The following is a 13,780-nucleotide window of genomic DNA, read 5'->3' as shown; positions in this document are numbered from 1 at the left end:
CTTGTTGGAATTAATTATACATCCGCTGTCATGGTCATATTGATCACAAAGATCCTCTTTGAGCTAACGATAGATCCCCTGTTATTTATTTTTGTTTAGGTGCAACAGATCCCCCCATTATTATTCAGCACATTGCTTCATTATAAATACTTATTGATTCGCTGTTACAGCCCTGCCTTCTGCCTGGGGCCTATATCTCCCCATTCACTGTTAACTCCCTGTTCCGTGATTCGCTCTGTGTCGGACATATTCATCCATACATTGCACAGCTGTGTTGTCCACTTCAGAGTCACACTTGTTGGCGAACAAGGGTTTCTGTTGGAAGATCCAGTGCAGATCTGCAGAAGCATAAACACAGATTTGATGGCGGTACCTTCCTGTACAAGGCGGATAAAAGGCACCTTTCTCAACATCACCAGCCTCAAAAGACCACTTCACTGCTCGAGTAAGGAATGATGGGTCACCCCTCCGGTGCCTGGGAGTGTCTGGAATGGAGCCGGGTACCTCGGGCATTCTCTGCAGGGTCGCCCAGATGTGTTCATCGGGGCTGTAGGTGTCCTCCGACCACTTGAAAAACGCCTGGATTTCCGAGTTCACAAATAAATTACTCACAAATTCTCTGATGACCATAATGTATGCGGCCCCCACAAACATGGGGCTCCGTATGGGAGGGGGGCTCTTCTCTCGATCTGTTAAGATCACAGTTCCACGGATATCATAATGAAACTTCCATCGTCTCTGAAAGTCAAGAAAAGAGCAATCATTTCTCATTTTCCAACGTCATCCTATTTTTTTTCGACCGCAACACAACTAACAGCAGTATCGATTAATAATAAATTTAGACTTCAGTTAATTTTTTTTGCTTGTATAAATTTTGCCTATAAAATTCTGATACATCGAGCAGCTCAAAAGAGGAAATCTAGCAGAAATGATAAGGTGGAGGCTCACTGCACAGCATCTAATGGCCGATTGAAGGGAAATTATACGGGAGATGTCAGCAGATTAGGCCAGATTGGTTATTTAGAATTGCTCTGGTCACCCACAAGTATGTAATTTAGACACGTGAAATAAAATAAGCCAATCAACAATCGCATCTGAAAGAAAAGTGTGTCAAGGCTTTGAAAACAATGCATTTAACAGCAAATGATCATCTGCCAGTTCCCTGGGAAGAAGGCTAAATATGGTAAATAGGAAGTTATCCTTCTATTATTCTACATGTTCCTATGTTGCTATGTTCCTATGAAGTTATCCTTCTATTCTCGTGCCCAAAACGAGTGATTTCAAACATACGATGTGGGGCATGAGGCCGCCTAACTCGAGTTTCAAGTCAACGCTTGACACTCCAATACAGTGAAGCTGCAGATGTGAGACCACCAGCAGGGGGTAATGTCACACCCCTTGTGATTCAGGTGACGTGTGGTATCACTGCAGTTTGATGATGAGCAAGTTCCAATTATCCACTCCTTCAAATATCCATTCAGTTCCTTTTGATTGCATATAACCGCTTCCACTGCCCCCCTTTGGCGGCTGGGCAGACATGAAGCTGGCGCATTAACCTGTTTATATCCTGGTGGAGGGTCCGAATCCATCACATTTGAGCCGTTCATGGCCATGAGACTGTTGACCATCTCTCGGTTGGTTTTCGTTGGAAAGTCTTGTCCACACACTTTGATGAGATATCTCCACGGGACTGAGCTCCTCAGCAGCTCTTCCATGCAATTCAGATCAGCCTGAACCCTGGACCATGACGCGTACGTCACCGTCTCTAATTTACTGGCAACGAAGACATTACTGAAACAAGAGGCGATGGCCTGGACGGCCGAGTGAAACTGTTTTGGAGACTTCCTGTCCACGTGGACGCAGTACACATTCTGAGGAGCGTAAATGCTTCTTAGGAGCCTCTCAAACATCTCGATCTTTTCATAGATCACCATAGAATAGGACAGAGTGAAATCGCGTTCCTCGGTGCTGAAGGAGAAAGTGATGTATTTGCGGTTTTTAACAAAAGAATCGCAGTCTCGGGTCATTGTTAAGTAATCGATTTTAGTGAAGACTTTGTGTTTGTTTGCGATTGTAATCGAATTGATAAGAGCTTTTTCAACGGATTCCGGGTCACCGCTAATTATCTTCCAGCAACTCGAGTTCATTTCTGACAGATCTAGAGATGCATTTCGCTCATCATAACCTGGTTTTGGTTTAACTGGTTTCCAATAGTTTACCAACAGATTTCCTCTCCGGGAAAAATATCCACCAAGAAAAGTCACAGCGAGTCCGCACAGGGTTGACATCAGTACCGCCCGCCTGTAAGAACACCATGCTAATATCATCATTGCCCTTTAAAACGTAAATCTGTGATCCGATTTCCAGATATAATTCTTATGCAAATATAAACTTTGAGGAATTGTGCTCTTGACAAGTAGGCACTTTGTTCCAGGAATTTGGATAAATTTGGCACCGAATTTTCAGGCACCAATGAATTCAAATCGGATGCTCGGGGATGACAACAGCTACTGTGGCTTCATTGGGTTTCAGCTGTCAGCTCTATTGGACAGGTCGCACCTGCTCCTGGAGTCTTGTCCCCCCTTCCAGTGCGCCTTTGTGATCGGTCAGACCTTGCACCTTCCCTCACTCTCTCACTCAGTCATTCGCTCACTCTCTCCGCTCTTTGCGCTTTGGTGGCACTTAGCGTCTCAATTTCTTGTCGCAGAGATTCAATCTTCGCTTCACAAAGGTCCCTGTAATCGGTTTCTCCCTCGTGTAACCGCTGGCAGTAGGTGTACAGTTTGGTGGCACTTAGCGTCTCAATTTCTTGTCGCAGAGATTCAATCTTCGCTTCACAAAGGTCCCTGTAATAGGTTTCTCCCTCGTGTAACCGCTGTCAGTTAGTGCACATTTTCCACATTCTCTATTGCCTTTTTCGTAACTTAGGTTTTTCCGTATACTTTTACTTTATGAAGGCTGGAGAAGGCTCGGGCGGGTCTCATGAAACATTCAACACCAAAAACGAAAAGGACGAGGAAAGCGACAACGGAGTCCAGAACAAGAGAAAAAAATAAAGACTAACATTCATGCAGCGCCTTTCATAACCTCAGGATGTCCCAAGAGGCTTTACGGCCAATGACGGTATTTTGACGTGTCGTCACAGTTGTAATGTTGAAAACGCGGCAGTTGCTTTTGTGCACAGCAAGATCCCACTAACACCAATGTGATGATGACCGGATAACCTGTTTCAGAGATGTTGATTGAGGCACAAATATTGACTGGTACACCGGGGCAGTGGAATAACAAACTTCGACCTGAGAGGGTAGACTCTCATTTGAAAAACGGCATCACGCATCGGACAGCGCTCCCTCAGTCCTGCCCCTCCGACAGTGCAGGGCGACATCAGTTGCGTCCGGAGTTACAAGGATACGGTTCCGATCCCTGTCTGGCTGAACTGCAAATTCTAAAGTCGGGAGGAGGCGTCACTGGACGAGAACAGGATAAATCCACAAGCTCCGTGTTCCTGCTTTCTGTCCCGCAGCCGCTCTTAAAATGTGTCCGTGGGGAGAATGGTGGGGACCAGTATTGGTTTTATCCCTGAAATGTCCGGTGTAAAATGGACTCCCCCTGAGAACGCACTCACAGAATAGTCGCATCCCCGGCGCTGGAGAACACATCAGACCGCGGGAAATAGGCTTCAGAGAGAAAGGAGAACGGGAGGAATGAAAGAATAAAACACGGAACTGAAGCTTAGAAATTACATTAACCTTGTCTCGATTCGGCAATGATTGTCAGTTTCTTTATTACCCTGTGGGTTTTGCAGGTTATTTCATTTTATTTCATTACAACCAGTCAGGCAGAATTTCCTTGTTTATTTTGGCAAGTCCCAAGTTTGGAATTTGACCTGAGCCTTGTTTTATGAGATTCAGAGCTCCCTCTCTGTGTGAAAGCAGCTGCCGCACCTCAGGATGGATTTCAACTAAAACATTCCTCAGTTGTTTCAGGACAGGGAGCGGCCTCTCTGACGAAATCATATCGAACCGATTTGACAATTCGCTGCTGCTTCTGCTGTGAACAAAGTTTATTCAAAATTTTCCTTTTTCTCATCTTGTTCCAGGGAAGTTCAGTAAAACAGACACATGGTTCGAAAGAAATTGTTACATTTCTATCTGGGACATTGTTCGCTAAAAGTCCAAGCGATTTCCTGATGTTTGCACTTTCAACAGAGGGCCCAAGAGCCGGTGTCTTGTCAGTGAGCTGAGCTGTTTCTGTCGGTGAGGACATTAACCATTTAACCGGTGAATTAAACTATCCCTGAGCATCAATCGCCTCAGCCACTGGGGGAATGATTACTGACATTCCAAAGTTACATTTATCATTGTAAATCTGCATTAGATACACCCGTCACATTGTTAAATACAGAAAAGTTCATTCCTGTGCTCGATTCGGTATAAAGATTAGATTTTCCTCTTTTTCAGCTTGGTTATCAGACAGGAATCAAAATCCCCTCCACAGGATGGAAGTGCCCGAAAAGAGACAATGTTTGAGGACAGATTGTGGTGGTAATTCCGAGGGATCTATTGCGATATTTCATTTCACTCTCCCATTTCTGCTCTGTTTTTTGACCCGGATTATGAATTTACTCGAGCCGGAGACAGAGGTTCAAGCGTCGGCCCCAAACTTCCCCGATATTTGTCTTCGAGTGAACTCTCCCGCCACAGACCTTCTCTTTCCTGATGGAACTCACCCTCCTCATACATAGGAACAGGACGAGGCCATTCAGCCCCTCGAGCCCGCTCCGCCATTTGATAAGATCATGGCTGTTCCCTGATCTCACTCCATGTACCTGACTTTGGCCCATATCCCTTTATATCTTTGGTTGCCAAAAAGCTATCTATCTCAGATTTAGAATCAGTAATTGAGCTAGTATCAATTGTCGTTTGCGGAAGAGAGTTCCAAACTTTTACCACCCTTTGTGTGTCGAAGTTTTTTCCAATCTCACTCCTGAAAGGTCTGACTCTAATTTTTAGACTGCGCCCCATAGAATCCCCAACCAGCAGAAATGGTTTCTCACTATCCAGCCGATCTGCTCCCCTCAATATCTTATGAACTTCGATCCGATCATCCCTTAACCTTCTAAACTCTGGAGAATACAACTCCAATTTGTGTAATCTCTCCTCGTAACTTAACCCTTGAAGTCCGGGTATCATTCTTGTAAACCTCACAGCACTCCCTCCAAGGCCAATATGTCCTTCCGAAGGTGCGGTGCCCAGAACTGCTCACAGTATTCCAGATGCGGTCTAACCAGGGTTATGTATCGCTGCAACATAATTTCTGCCCCCTTGTACAACAGTCCTCTCGATATAAAGGTCAGCATTACATTAGCCTTATTAACTATTTTCTGCACATGTTCATGACAATCAATGACCTATGTACCTGAACCCCTAAATCCCTTTGAACATCCACTGTTTTTAACGTTTTGCAATTTAGAAAGTACCCTGTTCTTCTCTTTCCTGCTTGAACTCTCCCGCCACAGACCTTCTCCTTCTTGCTTGATTCCATCTATCGACGATTTAAGCTGAGAGTTTTCGATTCAACCCAACAAGCCGATCGCCGATCGCCGATCGCGGACCCCCGAACCCAATGTCAATCCGCCTGCAACGATCGCGGACCCCCGACCCCAATCGCGCACCCCTACACTGATCCACGATTCCGCCACCCCCCCACCAAAGATCGGGGACACCCGCGATATCCCCCGATCCCGACCCCCTCCCCCCGCCGATCTGACGCCAGACCCCACCCCCATTACTGACGATCCCCGTAACCTATGTCCCGGGCCTACCTATGCCCCGTGCCAACACATGTCAACCTATGCCCCGTGCCAACCCATGCCTACCTATGCCCCGTGCCAACACATGCCAACCTATGTCACCGTGCTCCCCACGCCCCCCATCCATACAAATTAAGACTTATCTGAAGACTTATCTGAACACGTGCTCAAAAGCAAATTACAGTGGAGGCTGGAAATCTGAAATAAAACCAGAAAATGCTGGAGAAGCTCAGCAAGTCAGGCAGCGTCTGTGGTTAACATTTCAGGTCGAAGACCTTTTGTCAAAACTGGAAGATGTGAAAATAGTTAAAGATTTTCTGCAAATCCAGAGACAGGGAAAGTTTGGGGAGAAGAGTAAAGAACAAAAGGGAAGGTCTGTGGCAGGAGAGTTCACTTCAAAATAAATTCTGGGGGAAGTTTGGGGCCGCAGCATGAGGCTCTGTCTCCGGCGCGAGTAAATCCTTAATCCTGGTCACAAAACAAAGGGGAAATGGGAAAGAAAAAAGAAATATCGCTCTGAATCTCACAACAAGGATCAGATCAAATATCGCTCTGAATCTCGCAACAAGGGTCAGATCAAATATCGCTCTGAATCTCACAACAAGGATCAGATCAAATATCGCTCTGAATCTCACAACAAGGGTCAGATCAAATATCGCTCTGAATCTCACAACAAGGGTCAGATCAAGTTCCCCAATTTGTGACTTGCCAAATTGAAAAAAAGGAAAGTCTATCTGATTAGTTGTGATGAAATAACAAGGATCTAACCTTCAAAATCTACACGGAAATAAAGAGGCAGAAAATCATTGCAGGTTTAAGGTAAGTTCATGTAGATTCTCAGCTTCAGTTCCGTGTTTTATTCTTTCATTCCTCCCGTTCACCATTCTCTCTGAAGCCTATTTCCCGCGGTCTGATGTGTTCTCCAGCGCCTGGTATGCGACTGTTCAGTGAGTGTGCGATCTCAGGAGGGAGTCCATTTTACACCGGACATTTCAGGGCTAAACCCACTCCTGGTCCCCACCAGTCTCCACACGGACACATTTTAGGAGCGGCTGTGGGACAGAAAGCAGGAACACGGACTTTGGGGATTTACCCCATCCTGCCCCAGTTGCGCCTCCTTCCTACTTTAGAAATTGCAGTTCAGAAAGACAGGGATTGGAACCTGTCCTTGTAACTTCTTGCGGATTTTTACTGTAACACTCAATCAAACTTTCTGTGCCCAGTGTTTTTTTTATTGAACTAATCAAAGGCGGGACCAGCAGTTCACACTGAACACGGAGCTTAGCTTAGTAAAGGTTTAATACATTCGCACTGTTGGATCATCGCTCTCTGCCGAGTAACTGAACAAACAGCCTCTGGTTACATGAGGCCCGCCCGAACGCGATCCAGTCACAGGATCGGAGAAAGATCCGACAAAAATGTTCACCCCGATTAATTAAAATAATTAATTACTGATTTACACCACAATGTCAGTTTCGGTCAGTTGGAAAAGGATGTGAATTAGCTGGGAGAATCGAGCAGGAGCTTCTGTTTTTGATGAAATAACTTCATGTTAATGAGGCGTTTATCTATCAAACTCACTCAACTAATAAAGCAAGGAGGTGTCGTTGCCTTTAGAGATAAATTGACCTCAGAAATGTGTTCGTTTCAAACCGACCACAGGAGAGAAGCGATCTCCTTCACTGATAAGAGGATCCTGGTCACTGGTCTTGTGTAATTAACTATTTAAATTTCTAACAGGTATAAGGGTCCATCATTAATCTTTACATAAAAAAGTAATTATTATATTAGCAAAAGGTAGGAGGGCCAATCACTGACCTTTATATAAAAAGTAACCTCTGAAATAAACAACAGGTAGGAGGGTCCATTCCTAATCTTTACATAAAAAGTAACTACTCGAATTATAAACAGGTACGAGGGTCCATTACTAATCTTTCTATAAAAAGTAACGACTCGAATTACCAACAGGTAGGAGGGCCCATCATTAATCTTTATTTTAAAAATAATTGCTCGAATTTTAATCTGGTAGGAGGGAAGTCACGAATCGTTATACAAAAAGGACAGACTCGAATTATAGGAACAGAGGAACATCGGAACAGGAGTGGGCCATTCAGCTCCTCGAGCCGCTCCGCCATTTGAGAAGATCATGGCTGATCTGTGATCTAACTCCATATACCTGCCTTTGGCCCATGTCCCTTAATAACTTTGGTTGTCAAAAAGCTATCTGTTAGATTTAAAATCAGCAATTGAGCTAGTATCAATTTTTAGACAGTGCACCCGAGTCCGAGAATGCCCAACCAGCGGAAATAGTTCATCTCTATCCACCCTATCTGTTCCGCTTAAAGTCTTATAAACTTCGATCAGATCACCGTTTAATCTTCTAAACTCAAGAGAATACAACCCCAATTTGTATAATCTCTCCTCGTAACTTAACCCTTGAAGTCCGGGTATCATTCTAGTAAACCTACGCTGCATTCCCTCAAAGGCCAATATGTCTTTCCGAAGGTGCGGTGCCCAGAACTGCTCACAGTACTCCAGGTGCGGTCGAACCAGGGCTTTGTATAGCTGCAGCATAACTTCTGCCCCCTTGTACTCTAGTCCTCTAGATATAAAGACCAGCATTCCATTAGCCTTATTAATAATTTTCTGCACCTGTCCATGACACTTCAATGATCTGTGTACCTGAACCCCGAAGTCCCTTTGGACATACACTGTTGTTAACGTTTTACCATTTACAAATTAACCTGTTCTATCCTTTTTTGGTCCAAAATGGATGACCTTACATTTGTGTACATTGAATTCTATTTGCCACAGTTTTGCCCATTCACCTAATCTATCAATGTCGCTTTGTAATTTTACGTTTTCATCGACACTGCTTACAATACCACCAACCTTTGTGTCATCGGAAAACTTAGTTATGAGACATTCTATGCCTTCATTTAAGTCGTTAATAAATATTTTGAATAATTGAGGCCCCTGGACAGATCCCTGCCGAACACCACTTGTCACATCCTGCCAATGTGAGTACCTACCTATTATCGCTATTCTCTGTCGCCTTTCGCTCAGCCAACTTCCTAACCAAGTCCGTACTATTCTCTCGATTCCATGGGCTTCCATCAAAGCTAACAGTCTCTCATGTGAGACTTTATCAAATGCCTTCTGGAAGTCCATATAAATAATTTCCACTGACATTCCCTTGTCCACTACTTTAGCAACCTCTTCAAGAAATTCAATCAGATTTGTCAGGCACGACCTGGCTCTGTCTGATTAACTGAAAATTCTCAAAGAGTTCAGTCACCCTATCCCAAATTATAGACTCCAGCATTTTCCCCACAACAGATGTTAGGCTAACTGACGTATTATTCCCTGGTTTCCCTCTCTCTCCTTTCATAAAAAGCGGAGTGACATGTGCAATTTTCCAATCTAGAGGGACGCATCCTAAATCTAGATAACTTTAAAGGATTATAGTTCGGGCATCTGCAATGTACTCACCTACTTTCTTTAAAACCCTGGGATGGAAAACATCTAGGTATTTGTTACTGTTTAGTGCTATTAATTTCTTCATTTATATTGTTTTGCTCATGCTAATTTTATTGAGTCCCTTTCCCCGATTCAATATTAGTTTTCTTGGGATTTCCTGTATGCTATCCGCTTTTTGGACTGTAAATGCTGACGCAAAGTAATTATTCAACATGTCCGCCATTTCACCATTTCAGTTTTTAAGGGGCTAATACTGCTCCGGACCACCCGCTTTTTCCTAATATAACTATAAAAGTTCTTCGTATTGGTTTTGATATCCCTTGCAAGTTTATTTTCATACTCTCTTTTTGTAGCCCTCACTATCTGTTTTGTGATCCTTTGTTGATCTTTGTATCTTGCCCATTCGCCAGGATCTGTGCCATTTTTTGCATTTTTGTATGCCCTTTCCTTATGTCTTATAATGTCCTTACCTCTTTCGTTGTCCATGGCTGTTTTTTTTTGTTGACAAGTCGAATTCTTGCCCCTCAGGGGCATAAACCAATTCTGTATCTCGTCAAATGTTTCTTTAAACATTCCCCACTGATCATCAGTCGTTTTACCATTAACAGATTTGCCCAGTTTAATGTGGACAGTCTCTGTCTCATCCCATTGAAGTCGGCCTTACCCAAGTCTTGGATCTGAGCAGCTGATTCACTTTCAAACACTGCCTTGAACTCGATCATGTGATGATCGCAATTGGATTGATGTTCACGCACAGTTAAGCTGTTTAACTAAATCTGGTTCATTACTCATTACTCATTACGAAATCTAGTATGGATTGCCCCCTTGTTGCTTGTAGGACATACCGCTGTAGAAAACTATCCCGGACACACTCAAGAAAATCACTAACTTTCTGACAGTTGCGAGTCTGCTTTTCCCAATCTCTGTGAAGGTTAAAGTCCCCCATTAACACCGCTCTGCCTTTGTTACACGCTTGCAGTTATACAATCTAGCACTTCAGAGCTGCTGCCAGAGGTCCGATGCACAACACCCACTGTAGTCTGAGATCCTTGCCGATTTCCAAATTCAACCCATTATGTCTCTGTTGGCTGATTACCTCTCGGTATATCCTCCTTTATCACTAAGGCTACTCCTCCCCCTCTTCAATTTTCCCGATCTCTCCTGTAGACCTTATAACCCGGTATATATTGTTCCCAATCCTGAACATCCTGCAGCCATGTCTCAGTAATAGCGATTATGTCATACCCTCCAATTTGAATTTGAACCGGTAGTTCATTTAATTTATTCCTTATACTCCGTGCATTTGTATATAGAACTCGCAGTTGAACCACACACCCTAGCCTGACCTTCAGCTTTGATGCTGGATTAATCGCTTTTGCACCTTCCAGTTTTCACATTAACTGTAGTGTCTAAAGTATACTTTCTTTATGCTGCTCTACGCTTTTCACTTTCACTTGTTCTTGAACAACTGTTTCTACAATTTGTATTGTAAATTTCCCCTGGGTCTTCCCCTCTCTTGCTGCTCTCAACTTTACTCCCTTCTGACACCCCGCTCAGTTGCCCAACCCCCTGCTACTCTAGTTTAAATCTTCCACAACAACACGAGCAAATACCCCCGCGAGGACATTGGTCCCGATCCCGCTTATACAGATCCCACCTTCCCCAGAACCAGTCCCAATGTCACAGGAATCTAAATCCCTCCCTCCTACACCATCCCTGCAGCCACGCATTCATCCGATCCATTCTCCTTTTCCGATGTTCACTGGCACGTGACAATGGTAGTAATCCTGAGATCACGACCTTTGAGGTCCTGCTTTTTAATTTATCTCTTAACTTCTTCACTTCACCTTGCAGGAGCTCATCCCTGCGGCTCAAGGCAGAATGGTCAAAAAAGTGCAAGCCCATGGGATGCAAGGGAAAGTGGCAAGTTGGATCCAAAATTGGTTCAGTGGCAGGAAGCAAAAGCTAATGGTCGACGGGTGTTTTTGTGAACGGAAGGCTGTTTCCAGTGGAGTTCCACAGGGCTCAGTACAAGGACCCTTGTTTTTGTGATATATAGTAAATATTTAGACTTAAATATAAGGGCTATGATTAAGAAGTTTGCAGATGATACAAAAATTGCCCATTCGGTTGATAGTGCCAGACTCTCAGTAAAGGAAGATAGAGTTGAGATACAGGATGGCTGAAAATGATTAAGAAATGTTATTTGAAAGGCTGATTGTACTTAAAGTGAATAAGTCACCCTGTCCGAATGCGATGTATCCGAGATTGCTGAGGGAAGTAAGTGTGGAAATTGCGGAGCGACTGGCCATAATCTTCCAAACATCCATAGATACGGGGGTGGTGCCTGAGGATCGGAGAATTGCAAATGCTACGCCCTTCTTCAAAAATGTGTGTCAGGATGAACCAAGCAAATGCAGGCCAGTCAGTTTAATCTCAGTGGCGGGGAAACTTTTAGAAACGATAATCCGGGGCTGAATTAACAGTCACTTGGACGAGGTGGATTGATTAGGGAAAGCCAGCACTGATTGTAAAAGACAAATCGTTTTTAACTAACTTCACAGAGTTTTTTGATGAGTTACAAGAGAGGGTAGACGAGGGCAATGCAGTTGATGTGGTATATATGGACTTCCAAAAGGCTTTTGATAAAGTGTCGCATGGTAAGCTTAGTATCAAGATTGCGGCCCATCGAATAAAGGAGGCAGTAGCAACATGGATACAGTATTGGCTAACTGACAGGAAACAGAGAGTAGTGGTGAACGGTTGTTTTTCAGACTGGAGGGAAGTGCACTGTGGGTGTTCACCAGGAGTCTGTGCTGGGACCACTGCTTTTCTTGATAAAGATAAATGACTTGGACTTTGCGAGTACAGTGCATAATCTCAAAATGTGCAGATGACACAAAACTTGGAAGGGTATAAACAGTGAGGAGAACAGTGATAGACTTCAAGAGGACAACGACAGGCTGTTGGCATGGACAGACACGTGGTTGATGAAATTTAATGCAGAAAAATGCGAACTGATGCATTTCAGCAGGAAGAACGAGGAGAGTCAGAATAAACTAGAGGGCACAACTCTAAAAGGGGTATAGGAACAGAGAGATCTGGGGGTATATGTAGAAAAATCGTTGAAGGTGGCAGGGCAGGTTGAGAAAGAGGTTAAAAAGCGTACGGAATCTTTGGCTTTATAAATAGAGGCATAGAGTGCAAAAGTATGGATGTCATGATGAACCTTTATGAAACACTGGGTCGGCCACAACTGGACTATTGTGTCCCGTTCTGGGCACCGCACTTTAGGAAAGATGTGAAGGCCTTAGAGATGGAAAGATGTGAATGCAGAAGAGATTGACGAGAATGTTTCCAGGGAAGAGGGATTTTGTTATGGGGATAGACTGAAGAACCTCGGGTTGTTCTCTTTGCGACGAGATTTGATAGAGGTATTGAAGTTGAATGTCAAGGGATGGTGGTTAGACTCTCTCTTGTTTGAGATGGTCATTGCCCGGCACTTGTCTGACGCGAATGTTACTTTGCGGATGATTGAGAGTAGACTGACGTGGCGGTAAATGGCCGGATTGGATTTGTCCTGCCTTTTGTGGACAGGACACACCTGGGTAATTTTCCACCTTGTCGGATAGATGCCAGTATTGCAGCTGTACTGGAACAGTTTGGCTGGAGGCGAGGCTTGTTCTGGACCACAAGGCAGCAGGTATGTTGTCGGGTCCCAAAGCCTTTGCTGTGTCCAGTGCATTCAGCCGTTTCTTGATATCACGTGAAGTGGATCGAATTGGCTGAAGACTGGCTTCTGTGATGGTGTGGATATCAGGAGGAGGCCGAGATGGATCATCCACTCGGCACTTCTGGCTGAAGATGGTTGCAAACGCTTCAGCCTTGTCTTTTGTACTCGCGTGCTGGACTCCGCCATCATTGAGGGTGGGGATGTTTACAGTGCCTCCTCTTCCCATAGTTGTTTAACTGTCCACCACCATTCACGACTAGATGTGGCAGGACTGCAGAGCTTTGATCTGATCCGCAGGTTGTGGAATCGCTTAACACTGTCTTTCGCATTTTGCTTCCGCTGTTCAACATGCCTGTAATCCAGAGCTGGAGCTTCACCAGGTTATAACTGTTTAACAATATTTAGTGCATGACTTTGACTTGGCTTCTTCCTTGACTGTTTGGCAAGAATGAGTTTTAAGATAACCTAATCGAGGGTGAGTAAATTAAATTCGTTTTGATCCGAACTGTGTTAAATGTAAGACAGTTCAGGAACCGAATCAGGTAACATTCACCCCTCCAGATAACTCGGAGGGAAAAGCGCAGACAATTCCTTAGTGAGCGGTTAAAGGAGGAAACCAAGGACTCGCCTGATTCCTGGGCATTTATTTGTCAGTTTATCAAATCCAGCTTTTCTAGAACAGGACCTCCACGACGTTGGAAAATACATGAATTCACAGCACAGGAGATTCTGTGCGTCTGTTGCCGTGTATGGGC

At 44.2% G+C, this 13,780-nt stretch overlaps 1 protein-coding gene across 1 annotated transcript; it reads right to left on the bottom strand.

The window, feature by feature from the left end:
• Positions 1 to 210: 210 nt before the first annotated feature.
• Positions 211 to 2,288, bottom strand: LOC137315059 (beta-1,3-galactosyl-O-glycosyl-glycoprotein beta-1,6-N-acetylglucosaminyltransferase 3-like). The gene is made up of 2 exons (XM_067980009.1): positions 1,557 to 2,288; positions 211 to 738 (listed from the first exon to the last, which is right to left on the bottom strand). Exons 1-2 carry the CDS (start codon positions 2,286 to 2,288, stop codon positions 211 to 213), a joined length of 1,260 nt encoding a protein of 419 aa, XP_067836110.1.
• Positions 2,289 to 13,780: the final 11,492 nt, after the last annotated feature.

The sequence above is a fragment of the Heptranchias perlo genome, unplaced genomic scaffold (genome assembly GCF_035084215.1).
Source record: "Heptranchias perlo isolate sHepPer1 unplaced genomic scaffold, sHepPer1.hap1 HAP1_SCAFFOLD_53, whole genome shotgun sequence".
In the NCBI taxonomy this organism is placed as follows: Eukaryota; Metazoa; Chordata; class Chondrichthyes; order Hexanchiformes; family Hexanchidae; genus Heptranchias; species Heptranchias perlo.
This window is presented reverse-complemented; position numbering and strand designations above follow the sequence as displayed.